Source organism: Amblyomma mixtum, chromosome 3 (genome assembly GCF_055824585.1).
Source record: "Amblyomma mixtum isolate Tamu chromosome 3, ASM5582458v1, whole genome shotgun sequence".
NCBI classification, from domain to species: domain Eukaryota; kingdom Metazoa; phylum Arthropoda; class Arachnida; order Ixodida; family Ixodidae; genus Amblyomma; species Amblyomma mixtum.
In genome coordinates this window covers 80,830,480-80,848,834 of record NC_143014.1, presented here as the reverse complement: position 1 = coordinate 80,848,834, position 18,355 = coordinate 80,830,480, and the positions used below count along the sequence as shown (strand labels likewise).

Below are 18,355 nucleotides of genomic sequence, written 5' to 3'. Positions count from 1 at the left end.
TTGCACTGTTCCTAGCATGCCATCCTTCCCCACTCAGTTTTTCTACACATCTTTATTAAAACTAGTGACCTTGAACTATGTACAGATTAATGTGCACATTCTGCAAGGCCAGAACATGACTGGGTATTCTGGGCGCATAATTCCAGTTTCTCTCTTTGCAACTGTCGGTCCATCAACCACCGTAACAGGACTGCTAGCTGCAGTAGCATGTATCCATTATACTGTGACGATGCCGATATTTGCGTAATCACATTTTTTTTCTGAATTTTCATTATTTTTTTTTACATTCTTTGCTTAACCCAACCACTTAAGGAGACAAGGTAACCAAAAAAATCCAAAAAATTTTGATTTTTACTTTTGATAGTGCTGCAATGAAGAAGGCAGTGCGCCAGCACCAACGACGACGAAGCGATTTGCGCGTCCTCCAATACCGGCGGCCGCATGCGTAGAGAGCTTGAGCTCGCTCTTGGTTCTGTCCTGGTGCCGCCGCTACTCGATCAGCCTGTGCCATCGTTTCGCTGCCAGTCCTTCGAGTTTTCCAATAAACCCCTCTTCATTTGGTGGAGCGTGCGGGTTCGCCTAGTACACTACCAACGTGGAGCTGCGCAGCCGCACAATTCCGATGGCGACGACCGACGGAAGCCAGCAGCCAGCAGTCCCATCGCAGCCAGTCATTTGCTCCGGTGCCGTCCAGCAGCGAGACCCCGTCGTTTTCAACGGACACTGTGACCAGGATGTCGAGGATTGGCTGGCTTCGTATGAGCGGGTGAGCAGTCACAACAACTGGGACGACCGCATGAAACTCAACAACGTAATATTTTACCTGAGCGACGTCGCGAATCTCTGGTTTCGCAATCACGAGGCTGATATTCCAACATGGGATACTTTCAAGTCAACGTTTGCCGAAGTTTTTGGCCGTTCCACCGTGTGTAAACTTCGCGCTGAGCAATGCTTGCGCGCTCGTGTTCAGTGTGCGGGTGAAAGTTTCACCGCCTACATTGAAGATGTGGTCGATCTATGCAAGCGTGTCGACCCGTCTATGCTTGAGGCCGACAAGATCAAGCATATTATGAAGGGCATCGACGTTTTCCAATAAACCCCTCTTCAGTGCATTCTTTTCTGCATCTTTTCCAGCATTGCACTTGTTTCTGCACTGTAAATTTCTCTTCAAACAATAGCTTTGAAAGTGACGAAGCGTGTGGCTAGGCCACATTTTTGTAGAGGCAATGCCTTACCAGCCATTTGAAATGTGATTCCATGACGGGAACTGCATACTGCTTATTCTCAGTTGGCGTAAAAACATATTTAGGAATAATCTTGGAGCTCTTACGCTCTATGCTAACATTTTAGTCCTTCACTCGCATCGTCTGGGGGAAAGCTCCAAAAAATTCCATTTTAGTACCAGGGGCATTAAGGATGTGCACAGCAGATGCTCTCATAGTATTCAACAGCAGTAAAATAGCAACAGCAAAGGTACTGGAGCCCCTCTGGCTATTCTGAAGCTGTAAAAGTCTCCACCAGCTGAGAGAAGTTGACTGGTCATAAGTTTCCTCTGCTGGCTGAGCAGCGTAGCAAGTAAAAAAAAGAAGCCAAGGAAACTAAACGACTGGTAGAAAAAGCCTAAGATAAGTTGAATAATGACTATGAAAGTCGTGCCTATGAAATAAATTGGTCAGAAAAACTTGACAAAGCAAAAAAACTAGGTAAAAAAAACTTTCTTTTCACTTTAAACTCATTTTTCTCAAAACATTTTTTTTTTGTTACGATGGTACCATTATCTTCAAAACAATATGATGCACAAGGCCAATTCTTCGTGTTTTATATGACCTTGTGGGGATATACTGAACCAAAATTAGGCAAGCACAATGATCTGTTTTTATTTTATAGACAGAAATAACACCAAAAGCGGACTTAAATCTAGTCCTTGAGAGAAAAATATCATAAAAAATTAGTGTTTTAATTGTGTTGCATAGTTTTGGTTCAGTGGAAAGAGCATAAAGCAACGATAATGATATAAACAGGTAGGTGCTACCTCACTTGGTTGTTGAGAAAAGTGCACCAAAACATGCCCTAAAATACATAGGAAGAATAGGGCTTACCCTGTCCCCTTAATTCATCTATATCATTTCTTTCGGGTAGCCTTCTTTCATATCTTCATCTATATCCAATGTGGAAATTCCATCCGTTGGAGCCTCTTTGGGTACCATTGCTTCTTGGAGTGTTACAAGCATGGCTTTATGGTCATGAAATGACCAGTCATATATTTTACTTCCACAGTGTTATGGAAGGCGAACTCTGTGCAGGTGCTGCAACTTATCGCAATGGCACTATTTGGTGTGGCCAATTGGAGACCAACTCTGTCTTGCAACAGTTGGGGAAACTTGGTGCAAACTCTCGCGTTTTGGTGAAATCCCTAACCACGGCCAAATTGTGGATGTCTCATGGTCACATGACCTCTCTCCACCAATCACTAATTTAATTGCCACCTGCCACAGTGGGCAGGCAACTCGGAAACTGGAGACCAGGTTGCCACCTACCACGCTGGGCAGGTTGTGATGATGTCACAAGGTCATGTGCCCTCTTCTTGGCCAAGCGGTGATGCCCATCAGAGGTTACGGTGACATCACAAAGTCACGTGACCTCTCTTGCCCAACGAATTTTGTGACATCGGGCAGCAGATTTTGCTCCTGACAACGAGCTGTAATGCTATCGCATCAAAATGCAGCACTAATACTGTGCACCACAGAACTGATGGGAATGAGGATTTTTAATTGGCTTCTTATCTATTCTGATTAAATTTCTCCTGTCTGCCACTAGGCAGCGTTGCTTAACTAGAAGCTGTGGTGCTGTCCCTTTGAGAGAATGAAATCATAAATTCTGGGTATAAACAGACTGCAGAGTGAAAGCTTTTGTCTAGAATTGTGGTTTGGGCTTGTTGGTCCAACAAGCATACGTATGGCAAGCTTGTTGGTTCCTCTGTCTCAAAGCTTATGTCATCATGTACCATTTATCATGCAGGGGGCTTCTGTGGTAGCCCTGCAATGCAAATATTTATACACTGACTCAGCAAATCGTTGCATGCCGTGGTTTACAATAGGTGGATTATAAAAGGATAGGAGCAGTGCTCTGCAATTTTTTTTCATTGCTACTGTTGTTGAAGCATTCCTCGGCTCATTTTCTATGATCAGTGCTTCACTTGTGGCAGTGTTGCATTCCTTGATTCTCCCAAAAACTTCTTGGATTCTAAATTTCTTAAATTCCCGCACACTCGGCGCAATGAAATCATAATGAACCCATATGTGTGTACGTTTACCTCCAAATAGGTGCACATCCAGACCACAACAAAACCTTTGCAAGTGTGCACACATGGAAGCATGCATGTACAGTCTTTGCCAAAAGTAACCAGGCTGCATGGTCTGCTTCTTGCTTGTATAGTAGAGCCCTTAGGGCTTTCCTTAAGATCAAAAGGTCTCAGAAGGTGAGGACAAGAGTTCTCTATACCAACAGAGAATTATAGCTTGTGGGGTAGCATATATGCTCTACTATATGACTAAGGAGTCAACCATGCAGCCTGGTTACTTTTGGTATTGATGCCACACCCTTTGTCTTAGAGCCTGCAGGGCTCTGCTTTTGAGCCATGCCATGTGGCCTGTGATGGATGCCCAGGGTTCCAAACCTCTTGAACTGAAGAGAAACTCTGGTCCTTGCCGTTCCAAAAGTTAGGACTTACACAGATGCTGAAAGAGCCGTTCTACATGGCTTAGAAACAAAACCCCCTGGTGTCTAAACTTTTGACAAAGGCAAAAATTACGGAGCAAAACTTTGCGGAATGCGGGCGCATGAAAAAAAAACTGCATAGTCAGGCCGACCGATTCACTACAAAGCCTGGAAGCATGAGGGGACATGCATGCTCTATCCACTTGAACAAATATCAGCTGACTGGATGGTGGGAAAATGCTGCAACGGCTTTTTCTTTCTGTGTGCATGCCACAAAACTTTGCCCCAATTGCACGTTCCCGAAATAGAACACCTACATATGGCCAAGTACTGAGGACAAGTGTTTAAAATGAATTGTAGTGACCAACACTACCAACTCTGTCAAATGTTAAATCTTTTTTTTTATGAATCTTATTTAGACTCTGCAAGAACCAAATAGTAGCAGCTGCTGTCCTCTTTTCTTTTCGATTAGCAGCTGTAACAAGGTGATGCAATTATTTTACCAGAAAAGTGCGGGAAAAGTGCAGTGCAAGCCACCAATTTGGATAGCTTACATAGATGCTGCAGAAAACAAAAAACGTTAATGGTACAGACAACAATTTTTAAATAAACAGTGGGAGATATATGGCAATGTGTGCTAAGCTTTGTTGAAAGCCACATTTTTTCCTCTTTAAAAAAAAATTTGTTTGTTTATGGGGTTTAACGTCCCAAAGCGACTAAGGCTATGAGAGACGCCGTAGCGGAGGGCTCCGGAAATTTCAACCACCTGGAATGTTGCTCACCACGTAGCAATGCTGCCTGGAATACATCACTGATCTCAGTAAAATTTCTCATCAGCTTTCTGATATCGCAATGCAACTCCCACTTATGCTGTGATATGTGGTATGCGGGGTTTAATGGCCTGAAGCTAGCTGCACACGACGTACGAGAGATACCGTAACGGGTTTTTAACCACCTGGGTTTTTAATGTGCACCAGCCATGCACAGCACGTGGCCAGGTTTGCATTTCGCCTCCATCGAAATGCAGTCGCCATGGCTTGAATTAAATGCGGTGTCCTTGAGCTTAGCAGCTGATGCCACAACTACTGAGCCACCATTGCGGGTTGTGCTGTGATCTATTCAATACTTTCTCATCACTGCAGTCAGTATTAACCACCTGTCGTGGCTGGATGAGCTGTTAACGTTGATCTATTAGTGAACTCACCTAAATGGTTTAATTTTCTGAGTCCTAAAATGCTGGTATTAAACTCTAAAAGATCATTTATGCTTTATTAAACAATGTGTTGATGTCTTTCTGTACTTCTGGCTTGAAATCAAACAGTCTAAACAGTACAAGAATGGTCATATCATATGCATAATTTCTGCACCATTGTCAACGTAATGTTTAAGTTTGGCTTCCAAAGGCTGCGACAGGGAAATTGGCTGCTTTACACGTTCATGTTCTCTGCAAGATATATCTAATAACGTATTCTGCAAGTTACAGCACTGCTCGAGTGCAGCATTTCATTCATACTGATGCTTTGAGAATGTGGAAAATTAAGCAGCCATAAATGTGTGGCTTTGTGCTGCAAGAGGAGTAATTTTCAATTCACTGTGCATGCGCAATTCCTGATGATTCCTGGCATGAAGGTCGCAAGGCAGGGCCACTACGAATAGAAGACGGCGCATTTTTGGGCTTTTGTCACAGAACTTTATTGCCCTGCATTGGCAGAAACCTATCCTTAATGGCTACGCTTCTCGTGTCCGTTTCCAACGAGACTTCTCGTAGTTCTTCGCACGTTTTTCCAGTCGCTGGAAACAAAATATTAGTTCATTTCATACACTAATTAAAAGAAAAATGTCATGCGTTCAATTTCTAAAAAAAAAAATGATTGTTTCAAAATTACCTCTCTTTTTAAGCACTTCCTCATTGCAACATCGATGTCATTGCAAGCTCCCACGAACTTCGCCCATTTGTTCTGTAAGGGAATGAACATGTCAAAGAAAAACATTAACCCATTAGTGCCGAGCATACTTTTAAAAGTACAGTTAAATTTTTAGATTCCACCACCAAAGACAGTGTTTCTTTTCAAGTAGGCCATGCTTTTGTCACCGGGGGATCGGCCGACGCCCCTTCACTAAGAAGGAGTGTTTCCTCTCCTCAGTATGTCATCTTTCCATGGTGAAACTTCAGGATGTTTGTTTCCAATAAACTGCACCGGCAGTTGCTGGCTTATAATTTTCTCGCGGCTGCGTTTATGTACATATTACACTAGTTTCAAGTACAGAGCAGCACGAAAGACGAAAGTGAACAATGGATGCTTTGAATGTCCCACACCTTTGGCTTTTTTTTGTGCTATGATGAATTATATATATACTGCTGTACTTTCTATAGTACGCTGGGTCTTCCTGTGTGCACAACAGCGCCTATCTTTTATAGGTCATAGATCTTATGGTTCCTTGCAATTTTTCAGAAAGAAACCACTTTGTCTGCTCAGCGAGGCCTCGGAGACTGCTGTACTTGTTGCTAGCTACCTTGAATATGACGATAGTGTGAATTTAATATGTTATAATAAAGTTTTTGTTATAAGAACTGGATCTTCTGCAGAGCAGACGGTTACTGTTATGCATTTCACACCTACTGTCGAAAGTCGTCGAGTTCGAAAAGAAACTTTTGGAAGCGCGTGTTGTCCTATCGTTGCCTGAGGTAATTTAAACGCTTAGTGACACTTTCATCTTGTTTGGCAGTTTTTTTTTACCTGTCAAGATTCTAGTAACGCTCCGCCAGGAGGAATTTCGAGCTACGGGAACCGTTTGCCAAAACGGGTTTAGGAAGTGTCCGCTCGGCCCAAAGAAAGCAACGGGATAGAAGCAGCCAGGAAAAATTGGTTCTTGCTTCAATAGTGTAGGTTACATGCTTTTATTGAAGTCTAAGGGCTACAATAAGCCTACATGTTTTATAAAGCGGTGGTTGCCTAGAGCGCATGAAAAAAGAGGACTTTTTTAAGCCAAAACTCCTTTCCTTTTACAGCAGTGGTACGGCAGGTGTCGACCTTTCGGATCAAACCGTCAACTGCTACTATGCGATCTACTATGCGATTACTTATACATCGTAATCAGGGACAAAAAATGGGGGTGGCTGTTAACACGAAAGCTCAGCTTTGCAATTGTGAACGCCTGAACAATCTACCTAATTGCTAGAGACAAGCCTGCTGACTTTTGCTTGGTAAGAACGTTACCTACGTCTTGACATGCAGCAACCAGCGATTCGCAGACACTCTGGCTCAATCGTGTCTGATGCTTCTTTGAAATTGAGAAAGCTTCCCGCGCAAATAACAACTGCGGTCCAGTATAGCCAGAAAAGATTCATGATGGCCTGCAAGAAGTGTTTATCACCCTGCGTGAAAATAGCGACAAAACAAAATTCACGCCACCAAGTAGGAGTGCAACGAAGTAGCCACATGTGCTATGGGAGGGACCCAGCGTATTATAAAACGTACATGTGTAACTTCGGGACGAATGAAGCAATCGTGACAAAATTCAGTAGTCTGTTTTTCTTTCTAGGGGAGCATTATGTGCTAAAAATGGCAGAAAATCCCTCCGTTAGATTTTCCTTGGTCCCTAACGGGTTAAGGCAGAAACGAAATGTTACCTCTTCGTGGCACTTCTTCAGTAGTGCGATAATGCTGTTACATTCTTCTGAATGCAGATGAGGAGACAAGTCTGTATGCATTTGAAATCTCTTATCAAACTTGCATCTAGAATAAACACTGAACGAAAGAAAGATGCTCGTACATGACCCACGCTCGGCGCGCGCCGTGCGGTAAACCGGAAGCTGCTCTACGCAATGTGCGATGGTCGCGCCGCTCCGCGGTCGCGATAGTAAACGCTTGGCTAGGCTTGACTTGATCGCTTGGCTTCAAATTATTTTTTTTGTGTGTGTGCGTGTGTGTGTGTGTGTGTTTTCGGGTGCGTTCCAATTCTCCCGAGTAGACGTCTACTTAGACGTCTTGCCGGACAGCCGCCATTTTGAGACGCGTTCCATTTCTCACAAAGCCGTCTAAGAAGACTGCTTCGCCGAAGTCAACATCGATGCAGGCTAACTTCCTGTCTAAAGATGGCGGACATGGAGGATCAGCTGAGCGAGCCGGGCTCTTCGCGGGCACTGGAGCCCGGAGAAGCACAGTCTTTCAAGTGTGAGTCATTCCGTTAAGTTGATTTTTTTAGGAACTGGCGGCCGATAAAGCAATCTTTATGGACCTATGGTTGCTATAGCAGCTTATATGTGTGAATCGCGCGGGAGGAAATCGTGCGGGTGAGATCGTCTGCTAAAGCGGTAGCGATGAACGCTGTTGGTGTGTTTGTAATCTGACGATTCAAGCTGTATTGCACCTTTTGTTCCGCACACGATTAAAGTGTTGGTGTGGGTCGCCTCCTCCCCATCCCCTGGAGGTCCACAACGGACGCTTTTAACGGCACGCATCAGTGTTTTTCCTGTTACTGTTTGGTAGCCTTAAACTCTTTTTGTTTTTATTTTTTGGTTGCAGTTTCAGAAGAACAAACGAAGCACCTCATTGCAAAGCGTTTTGAATTGGAGGGCCTATTTACAGGGAAGAGGAACTCTTCCAAACAAGCCTGGCTGTAAGTGGTGTGACAAAAACAAGCGTGAGCGCGTAGCATGACTGCACACCTGTTAGTAGGCAAAAATAATTTGAGGCCAAGATTTAATCTGATGTATGCATGTTCATTCTTTGTGCAATGCACCTTTGTCTCGGGCATTTTCTGTTGCTCAGGTAGTTATTGTTGCCCTTTCGTTTACTGCAAAGCCCCCGCCTATGTGCGCCAATGCTGCGGTTCGCAGCGTGTAGTAAATAAATACACTCCTTCCTGCAACAGCACAGCGCATAAAATCTAGTGCTCACTTGCGATAGCGTATACATACGAGCTCACTTTCTGAGGATTATGTGGCCACATATAGGTGCTCGACCGAGGAATATCCCGTTCCATTGTTTATTCAAACAAAGACACAGGAGCGCTAAAATACGAACACGCTCGTAGTGAGGGAACAGGATAGCGCTCGTCCTTCCCCCTCACTTCGTCTGTATTCGCACTTTTGCGCTCCGTTGTCTTTCCTGAATATGCACCAGCACGCCCTGCAACAAGAACTTCTCATCATTTATTCCATGAGGCAGCAAAGCCTGAGCCTCAAGTGTTGTCGAAATTGCCTCGTTTTGTGCATTATCACCTACCTGTGAACTTTTACTGCATCTCAGTCGAATCATTGACGAGCTGCAGCTGAGGGGAGCCACACCAGAACAGTGCCGAAAGAAGTGGCTCAATTTGCTGAGCAAGTACAAGGCAAGTTGGACAAAAATCTGCTGCAACACGTGATATATCTAATGCAAACTGTGCATGTACCTTTCTCTTGGCTTGAATAATCCAGACGTTGAGCACTATTAAGCTTAATGTTCAAGGCTTTTTGCTCCCAGGAGCTCAAGAATCCCCCGACTGGGGCGGACAGTGAGGACGGCGAACTGGACTGGCCGTATTTCAAGCTGATTGATGACGGCATGAGTGGCCGGCCGATCATTTGTCCACCACGCCTCATTTCATCAGCCCGACGCGCTGGCAGTGTTGCTGGTGGCAGTGTGGCTGAACGGCCGGCTGAAGGAGAGGTTTGTAGCTAACAACGGTATTTGCATGGTCCTCCTTTCTTTTCTCCTAGCCTGATTCTTCAAACCTTGAGAATTTCTGCACATCGCATCGAAGCCTGCAGTCTGCCTGCCTCTTCCGAACTTTTTGAGAGTTCAGGGCTTACTAATCGCTCTTTTGTTATACCAAGGATCCTGAGCCACCGCCACGTGAGGAGCAGCCGAAAAAAAGACGCCGACGTTCTGCTGACATAGAAGAACGTCTGCTCAATAACATCGAACGACAGACTGAAATCATGTCTAGAATCCTTGACTTTTTCATGTCAAAGAACTCTTAAAATTCTTAAAAAATGTAATACCCTGTCACATGGAGAACCTTCATGCTCATTGAGTCAGTGGTGATCTAAATTTTTGAGGGCCATCCAGATCCGCCACCGCTGTCATACGGCGAATTCCAATGATCATTGAGTAGCAAGCTCGGGATCTAATAGGTGGTACTAGAGGTAGCAGTGAGTAAAAAATATGAAGTAAAGCAGTAATAAAATCAGATGAACATTGGAGTAAATGCTATTTTTAATTGGTAGTTTGCTCAGTTTAAAAAGATGCTTCACAGTTCGGCACAACCGATAGACAGCGGTGGTGGGCCAACGATGCACAAAAATCACTAGTCAGTGATCTTTTAAATTGGTCGTGTGGCAGCAGTGCATCTGGACAGCCATTGAAAATTTCGATGACCTTTGACTCAGTTGGCATTGAGATTGCTTCATGTGGCAGGTTATGACTTCGGTTCGATTTATTTTCTTATTAATCCAGCGCTACAAACACCTCTAATGCACTGCACCACAAATTATCGATATTGATACAGAGACAGTACACAGTGCTAACTTTCAACTGAGTTTTTTTAATCTATCACAGAGGAATACACATACTAGTGAGCACACAAAACAAAAATAAGAAACTGAACGCATCTGTATCCTAATGACATGACCTCTGAAACAAAGTTTGACATACAGGCCTAGTTTTACTTGAGGTGGGTCACAAATGGGTAATGTACACAAAGAAAAGATGAAGCATAACAGAAGAAATGAAGCAGCACTTAAATCAGGGCCATAAGGTAAACAATAGAAACAACTAAGAAGTAAATGCACACGTACACAGGCCTAGTTTTACTTGAGGTGGGTCACAAAAGGGTAATGTGCACAAAGAAAAGGTGAAGCATAACAAAAGAAATGAAGCAGCACTTAAATCAGGGCCATAAGGTAAACAATAGAAACAACTAAGAAGTAAACACACGTACACTGTACCAGAAAAAACAGTATCATAATTGATGCTGTTTGTTTAGAATGGCTATCAGAATTTCATTCTCATGCTGTGGTGTGAGGCAGTAGGTTTACCTTTTTTGTATACACTGCAAGGGGCTTGAAGTATAAAGTTGAGCTGCATTTAAGATTTCTTGAATCCTGAAGTTAATGGGTGTTTTTGTGTAACTTTTTTTAACATTGTTATTTCAGATTTGTGGTACAGTGCATGCTTTTAGGGTGCATGTACAGCAGGAGGCCTTAAAATCAAAACTGCAAATAGGGCATCCTATGGCAACATGAACGGTGTATAGTATACCAGCGCATGCACAGCAATCCGAGATTAAACAAAAAAGGCAACGAACAACAAAGACAAACAAATGTAAAGCAGATGAATGTGACGCAGCATTTCTAAAGCCAAAAATGTGTTAAATACCTAAGGATTCAAACATGTAGTGTTTTGATGTTTTTTTAACTTGCGTGAGCAAATGTGATAATTCTAAAATTGTTGCGGTGCCCTGTTCTGTTATTTATTGCGGTAAATCTTGTGAGCGTTCCTGAGACCATAGTGCAGTAGCTGAGTGCAATAGTTAAACCGAGAAGACAAACAACATGCTTCTTACTTGCACTTTGGCAAGGAGAACAATGTGTCGTTACAGAATTTTGCTTTTCATAGATCAGCAGTGTCCTGTTTACGGTATACACTCAATATTTTACAGTTGGTATATGTATTGTTCATTTATACCTTCTAAAATGCATATTGAATGTCGCCAATCACTATACTACTGAAAAAAATTCTGCAATGAAGTGTGCATAGGTGTTTTCAATAATATATCCTGTGCTGTTGTTTTGTTGTTAATGTCCCAATGTTATATTTACAGAAAACTACCACTTTGTTCCTGTGTAAATTACTGCCTGGGGCTATGTGGGGAAGGAATGACATAAGTGTTTGTAATTTTTTTTTTGTAATGTGCAATAATTTTATTTCTGAATATTGTAAAAAGGAAATAAAGCTATTGAAAGGCTTTTTGTGTGTAGTGTGAATCACCATCAGCCTGACTGCACCCACTGCAGGGCAAAGGCCTCTCTCATGTCTCTCCAGTTAACCCTGTCCTTTGCCAGTTGCGGCCACCGTACTCCCCAAACTTTTTTAATCTCATCCGCCCACCTAACTTTCTGCCGCCCCCTGCTATACTTGCCTTCTCTTGGAATCCACTCCGTTACCCTTAAGGATCAGCGGTTATGTTGCCTTCGCATTGCATGCCCTGCCCAAGCCCACTTCTTCCTCTTGATTTCAACTAGAATGTTTGTTCTCTCACCTACTCCGCCCTCTTGTGATCTCAGAACGTTACACCTATCATTTTTCTTCCCATAGCTCGCTGCGTTGTCCTTAACTTAAGCTGAACCCTCTTTGTTAGCCTCCACGTTTCTGCTCCACAGGTGATTATTGTTAAGATACAGCTGTTATATACTTTTCTCTTGAGGGATAATAGTAAACTGCCATTGATGATCTGAGAGAACCTGCCACATGCGCTCCACCCGATTCTTATTCTTCTAGTTATTCCCCTCTCATCATCTGGGTCAGTGGTCACTACCTGCCCCAAGTAGACATGTTCCCTTGCTACTCCCAGCACCTGGCTACCAACTGCGAACTGCTGTTTCCTTGCTGGACTGTTAACCATTACTGCGGTTTTCTGCATGTTAATTTTTAGACTTGCCAATCTGCCGTAATTGAACAAACCAATTAGTGTGAATAATCTGATTTAAATCACAACATGGTAATCGTGATCACCGGCTGCTGTAGGACAGGAAAGCCTGGCAGCTAATTCATTTCTAAATTGTGAGGCATCATGTTCATGGCGCGTTTGCTCTGTGTCATCATCTGGGGCGTCTGTCTCCCTGTCATCGTCTGAGAGCTCCTCTGGCGCTTCATCATGCATTCTCATGCACACATTGTGCATTGCTGCGCAAGCAGCCACAACGTCTGGCGCCTTTCGCACCGAGACTTCAAGAGACTTAGTAAACACACATCTCCAGCGGCCCTTCATTAAACCAAAAGCTCGCTCAACAATACTGCGTGCTCTCGCATGAGCCTTGTTGAATCGGATCTCAACAGGGCTGCGTGCATCCTTGTAGGGTGTGGTGATGGCGACTGGTGATGTTAAATTTGGATACCCGGAGTCCCCTAAGAGGGCGTATCCCGCAGGTGGATAAAGGCTGTCAATGTACAGCGGGCTGTTTCTGAGCACTCTGGCGTCATGGACGCTGCCAGGGTACCCCGTGAAAATATCCAAGAATATGCCACGATGGTCGCAGACTGCTTGCAGTTGAATTGAATAAAAGTGCTTCCTGCAGAAATAATCCTGGTGCATACTCTCAGGTGCTTCTATTCTCACGTGACAGCCATCAATTGCTCCCACAAAGCCATCAAAGCGCTCATTCCCAGAAAGGGCTTTGAATCCTGCCTCGATTTGTGGGAGTTCATTTGGTTTGGGAAAATACACCATTCTGTCCAGCTTCTTTATAACGAGGTCAAGTGCAGAGGTGACCATTCGGAAAGTGGTGGTCCTTGGGACATTAAAACAAGCCCCCACCACACGATAAGAGGTTCCGCACGCAAGCCAGAACAGGAAGACCAGGAGGTGCACCTCTCTGCTCCATCCGTGGGTCCTTGTAGGTTGGTCAGCCCACAGCAGGTTCATCATCTCTCGGAAGGACTCTCGAGTTATTCTGAAGTGATGCTTGAAGTCAAGCTCCTGGTTGTGGAGGTATTCAAGGAGTATTGACCTCTGCGTTAGGCAGCAGTAGGGACCTCTGCCCTGTAAAATAAAGAAAGCCGTCACAATGCTGAATTACAAAGAGGACTGTCACAATAACATTGTTAAGCAAAGGCATACCAACTGCATTTGACATAATTCAGTGAGGTGTGTAGCTCCTGATGATCATTTTCGCCAGTACACTGGACAAACCTTCATAATTTGAGCCTTTTTTTTTTTTGAGACAATACATGCGTTTCATTCAAACCGTCCTCTGCATAATTATGAAGCAACCAATTGTATGACAGGAAAAACTGGTACTAGTCTCTCGACCTCGACTAGCGCTATGCAAGCAGACGAAAATACTGCACCTGCCGCAGCGAGTCGTGACCCCCGTGATGTTTTTACAGCAATACCTCCATATGTACCCCTGCACCCGAACTCAAATGGCGGCGGGAACGGTCGAATGGAGAGCGGCAAAGCGCGCGCATTACGGAGAACGAGTACCGCCAGCCATGAAACGCAGGAAAAGAGGTACTTGCCCTTCGGTTTCTCCGTGATAGGACCATCTGGACGAGCATACTGGAGGAACATGATAAATTTAACATCAATAATAAAAGCAGAATCGCGTCGTCTTCCGAGAGCGGGAACATTGCGCGTCTCCTACAAGCGTCTGCTAGAAGCGTCTGCTACAAGCGACGAGAGGCTCTGCCACCTATCGTGTAATTTACACAATGCGAATAAAGCACACACCATTATTACAAAAAAAACTAGAGACCCACTAAACGCACGTTTTTAAATTGTTTTATTAATAATTTTTATTAACATCGGAGTGCATTTATTCGTAAATTTTAGTTCAATTTGTCTGCCGCAAGATGGCGCGTGAAGTAGACACGTTCCAAAATGTAGACATGTAGACGGCTTCCTAGACGTCACACTAGACGTCTTGTTGGACGTCTAGAGAATTGGAACGCACCCTTCGTTTTCTTTTTCGGCCGACGTAGGGAACGCTGGCGCGCATTTTTTCTGGCATTTTCCGGTAGAGTATGCAAAAGCTCGAAGGCTTTTTGTCTCGGCTGGTTTTATGATTTAGCAAATTTTGTTTAGCTTTTTTTTATTTTTCACGCGTGGGTCACCCGTTGCGCACTCTAGCGTGGCTTCCAAGTTTGCGCTCGCGCCTCGTCGTCTGCTACGCGCGCGCGATGCTGGTTCTGACTATGGAGTTTAACTTCGCTAGAAGCGTTCTTAAATGCAGGTGCTAACACACTGTGCTGCCTCTGTTTTTTTTTTTTTTCATTTACCAAACCGGATTGACACACGAGAGCCGTTCTTTATTAACGTCGCTTATGTGAGCAGACGGACACAACGTCAGCGAACAATGGTCGTTGTCAACGTCCTAATGGATTGAATTTTGCCTTCTCGGTTTATTGGTTTGGTTTATTGGGGTTTAACGTCCCAAAGCGACTCAGACTATGAGGGACGCCGTATTGAAAGGCTTCGGAAATTTCGACTGCCTGGGGTGCTCTGACATCGCACAATACACAGGCCTCTAGAATTTCGCCGTCATCGAAATTCGGCCGCCGCGGCCGGAATCGAACCCGCGTCTTTCGGGCCAGCAGCTGAGCGCCGTAACCACAGGGCCACTCCGGTGGGAATTTCACCTTCTAATCACTGAAGTTGCCATGTATGTTCATGTTGGAAAATGAGAGACGATCTTAATTCTGTAAAAACTCCATCTGGCAGAATTCTCGTCGCAAAAAACGAACCGCATTCCGAAATATCCGCCACAGAACAGCACAAGCTGATGAGCTTGCTCAGCATATGAGGAGCTTGCTCAGCCATGCCTGCTGTTCTTCTGCGCACTGCGCTGTCAGAGGACGCATCGAGCGGAAGATAAAAACAACGGCACAGCTGTCGCACGCCGAAGAAGCACGCCTGCCCGGCGCCTCAGGGCACAGATCAAATCTGTGCTCTTCTCGTCCCACGAAAAAGTTTTTTTTTTTTTAAGCGCCTTCGATCGCCGATGCCCAGCTGAGCTGGGCGCCCGCTTCTGGGGAGTCTAGCGTGTCTTCTGGAGAGTCTAGCATATGCGGTCTAACATTGGCACTGAAAGGAAAACCCAGTGCTGCACAGTACACTTGCTTGCTTAGTTTTATTTATCTCCTTACATTCAAAGTAGCATATTGCTCAGGCTCCGAATCAAACTTCAAAAACGAAAAGGCGCTAGCAGGAGCACTTGCGCATGGACGTTGGGCTGTGCCCAAAGCTCGGGCAGCCGGAAAAAGCCTGTTCTACCAGACTGCCAAGAACAGGTAGCGGCTGCTTTGTTTTTAGTTAATTTTGCAACACCCACATTGCTCATGTGTCTGTGCTGTCCGTGTGCGGCACAATACACGAAGTGGCCGGAAGAAGGTCCGTTCTAACGCGCTTGCTGTCGAGAAGCATGCATTTCGCGCTCTCTTAATTCGCTGCCTCGACCCATCTGACAAGCCGCACACAAAGTAACGAGCGAAGCCCGGGACCACATCGCTCGCCAGCGAGGCCTCCGGCGCCACAAGCTATCGAGGGCAAGCTTTAAAGGGTCCCTGAAAAGGGTGTTCAAGGTTGCCTAGAATACGCTGCATTATGTAGAGCACAGGCAACAGGCCAACGAGTATTCATGCCGCAGTCTTGGTGCGTTCGTGTAACAGTACTATGAACATTTTTTTAATTAAATCTTTTTGTGCTGGGCGGACGTGTCGAAACAGGAATAAACGTAGCCGACATATGCATGCATGTGGTCGTGAACGCGCTATACGACAAAAAAGAAAAATATGAACAGACACCAGTGGTGCTACCATTTTAGATCTTTACAAAGCTCGGCGCGCACACAAGCATGGCAGGCGAAGCTACGGCACCCGTGCATTCCTGCTGTATATTCGCGGCGACCATTTCATCCTGTACAATTTGTCTGTTAGAACGGACATTTAGGCCACATGGGGCAATAAAGAGCGGGAGACCAAAACAGTAACTTCGGACATCGCCCGTACCAATACATCTCATACAGCGCTGCAAACCGCGCGCTCTCTCTTGCTGTATAGTTCCGTTTTCGAGGCTTCGGTTGCATGCGCTTGCTTTACTGCGGCGTCAGAATTGCGCCCACTTCTGTCCCGCGTGGGCTAGGGTAGCAAGCAGCGGTGAGCACCGAAGCGCAGACGGGACAGAGAAGGTGACCTGACACTTGCGCCATTGATTGACGGCGGGACAGTGGATAGAGCGCAGGTTTTTCGATAGTGCGCGCCTTTGGTGCGAGATAGCCAAAATTTGTTGAGCCACAGCGCCAAGGGTAATGTTTTCGAAATTCTAAAAAATGATACGGCTATTATAGCTGCTGGCTACAAACCCCGAATTGAAACTAGACGCCTAACTGTTATATCGATTGGCATTAAATTGTTACTGAAATCGATTGACACTAAATTGTTTGCCAATTATTTTGGCCCAGTCTGCCCACAGTTTCATTCTTCTAAATTTTGGAGGAGTTGAAGCAACAAACAATTCCACGTTAGGTGCAAACCAAAGGTGGCCATGCTGACCATGCAGTGACAAGATACAGGCCTCTGAACAATCATTGCCTGAAGGTATGAAGCAAACTGGTAACAAAACAATTTACTTAAGTCAGCCTGCTATGAGCAAAATTATTACAAGAGGTTATACAAATGAAGATTGGTTATGACACGAACAAGTACTTGTCCATGTCGTGTCCCTTGTCTCATCTTCATTTCTTCGCTGTGACCGCGCTGCCTTAGCTATTTTAAACCCTCAAAGCTGCCATTCCACGTTGAGCTAGCGTATTAAACGAAAAAAAAAAAAAAAACGCTATGCAATGTAATAACCATGTTTTCCGGACATCCGAGGTAGCGCACAAGCTCAGCTAACTATAAGTGGAGTGACGTACTGTTTTCAGTCGGTCGTGCTTTTCTCCGAAAGGGGGCAAGAAGTCGGAACAACAAAGCATAGTCATGGACCTTCATTTTCTGACACGGATATGTGCACGCACTACACGAACACATGCAAGACAGGACACAGACCTTCAGCGCTGCGTTCATACTTCTCCAAGTCCAGCCTCGAGGTGGCCGTTGATGGAAAGGTCAGTTTACATTTCCTTACTTACGAAACTGCCCCTATACTTTCAACTTGAAACTCTGAAGGTCTACCGAGTTGAGCACACATGCTGTATTTCACCCAACTTCGTAGCCATGCTGCGTTCTGGCGTTTACTACGTTGGCCGTAGTGCACTCTCCTTTCACGCACAACGGCGCAGCGTGTTAGCACCTGCATTTAGGAACGTTACTAGCGAAATATTAAGCACCATCGTCAGAACCAGCATCGCGCGCGCGTAGCATACGACGAGGCGCACGCGCAAACATAGGGGCAGAAGTTTCCGCAACCGGTGACCCACGCGTGAAAAATAAAAAAAGCTAAACAGAATTTACTGAATAATAAAACCAGCCGAAACAAAGCCGTCGAGCTTTCACCATATTCTCTGCCTGAAAAATGCGCGCCAGCTAGCGTTTACTACATCGGCCGTCGCGTATGCTCCTCTCCGCTCCTCTCGCGCAACCCTCAGTTACCGCGCATAGAGTTTCTTTCTAGAGGAAAAGCTGGCGCCCTGTCTGTGGGAGTTTGTATTAGCATGGAGCATAGAGTTGCATGGAGCTTCCTCAACATGGAGTACTCGTCAAGATCACTCCACTTCAGCCACCATGGACGCTCTAAGCATCATGGGCCGGTGCGCTACCGTGCGCAGAACCACAACTTTTGGCGAAGAAATATTGCAAAAATAAACTTTGTTCGATAAAGAATGTCCTAACATATTCAGTGTCCTGTGTATAAATTGCAACAAACGAGCAGCTAAACATGTAAATTCAAAGTTTGCCCAAAATAAGAGATGGCTTGCTTATTTTTTTAATGGCAT

General features: G+C 44.8%; 2 protein-coding genes across 2 annotated transcripts; one reads left to right on the top strand and one right to left on the bottom strand.

Annotated features, from left to right (window-relative positions):
• Window positions 1-126: 126 nt before the first annotated feature.
• On the top strand, window positions 127-11,673 carry LOC149350776 (uncharacterized). Its single transcript, XM_089579921.1, has 4 exons — window positions 127-7,892; window positions 8,244-8,337; window positions 8,970-9,054; window positions 9,186-11,673. Exons 1-4 carry the CDS (start codon window positions 7,814-7,816, stop codon window positions 9,381-9,383), a joined length of 456 nt encoding a protein of 151 aa, XP_089436047.1. The 5' UTR covers window positions 127-7,813; the 3' UTR covers window positions 9,384-11,673.
• LOC149350777 (uncharacterized) lies at window positions 5,385-7,543 on the bottom strand. The gene is made up of 5 exons (XM_089575564.1): window positions 7,349-7,543; window positions 6,940-7,093; window positions 6,649-6,671; window positions 5,604-5,675; window positions 5,385-5,508 (listed from the first exon to the last, which is right to left on the bottom strand). The coding sequence occupies exons 1-5, from the start codon at window positions 7,427-7,429 to the stop codon at window positions 5,446-5,448; spliced, it is 393 nt and encodes a 130-aa protein (XP_089431690.1). The 5' UTR covers window positions 7,430-7,543; the 3' UTR covers window positions 5,385-5,445.
• Window positions 11,674-18,355: the final 6,682 nt, after the last annotated feature.

Bases quoted from the DNA above. Each gene is read 5' to 3' on its own strand.
- LOC149350777 (XM_089575564.1), bottom strand. From the start codon at position 7,429: ATGCATACAGACTTGTCTCCTCATCTGCATTCAGAAGAATGTAACAGC. The intron at 6,672-6,939 runs GTAGGTAACGTT...CATGCGCTCTAG, and splicing joins TGGTTGCTGCATGTCAAGAC to GCAACCACCGCTTTATAAAA. The intron at 5,676-6,648 runs GTAGGCTTATTG...ATTCCCTTACAG, and splicing joins ACCACCGCTTTATAAAACAT to AACAAATGGGCGAAGTTCGT.
- LOC149350776 (XM_089579921.1), top strand. From the start codon at position 7,814: ATGGCGGACATGGAGGATCAGCTGAGCGAGCCGGGCTCTTCGCGGGCA. The intron at 7,893-8,243 runs GTGAGTCATTCC...TTTTGGTTGCAG, and splicing joins AGAAGCACAGTCTTTCAAGT to TTTCAGAAGAACAAACGAAG. The intron at 8,338-8,969 runs GTAAGTGGTGTG...ACTGCATCTCAG, and splicing joins TCTTCCAAACAAGCCTGGCT to TCGAATCATTGACGAGCTGC.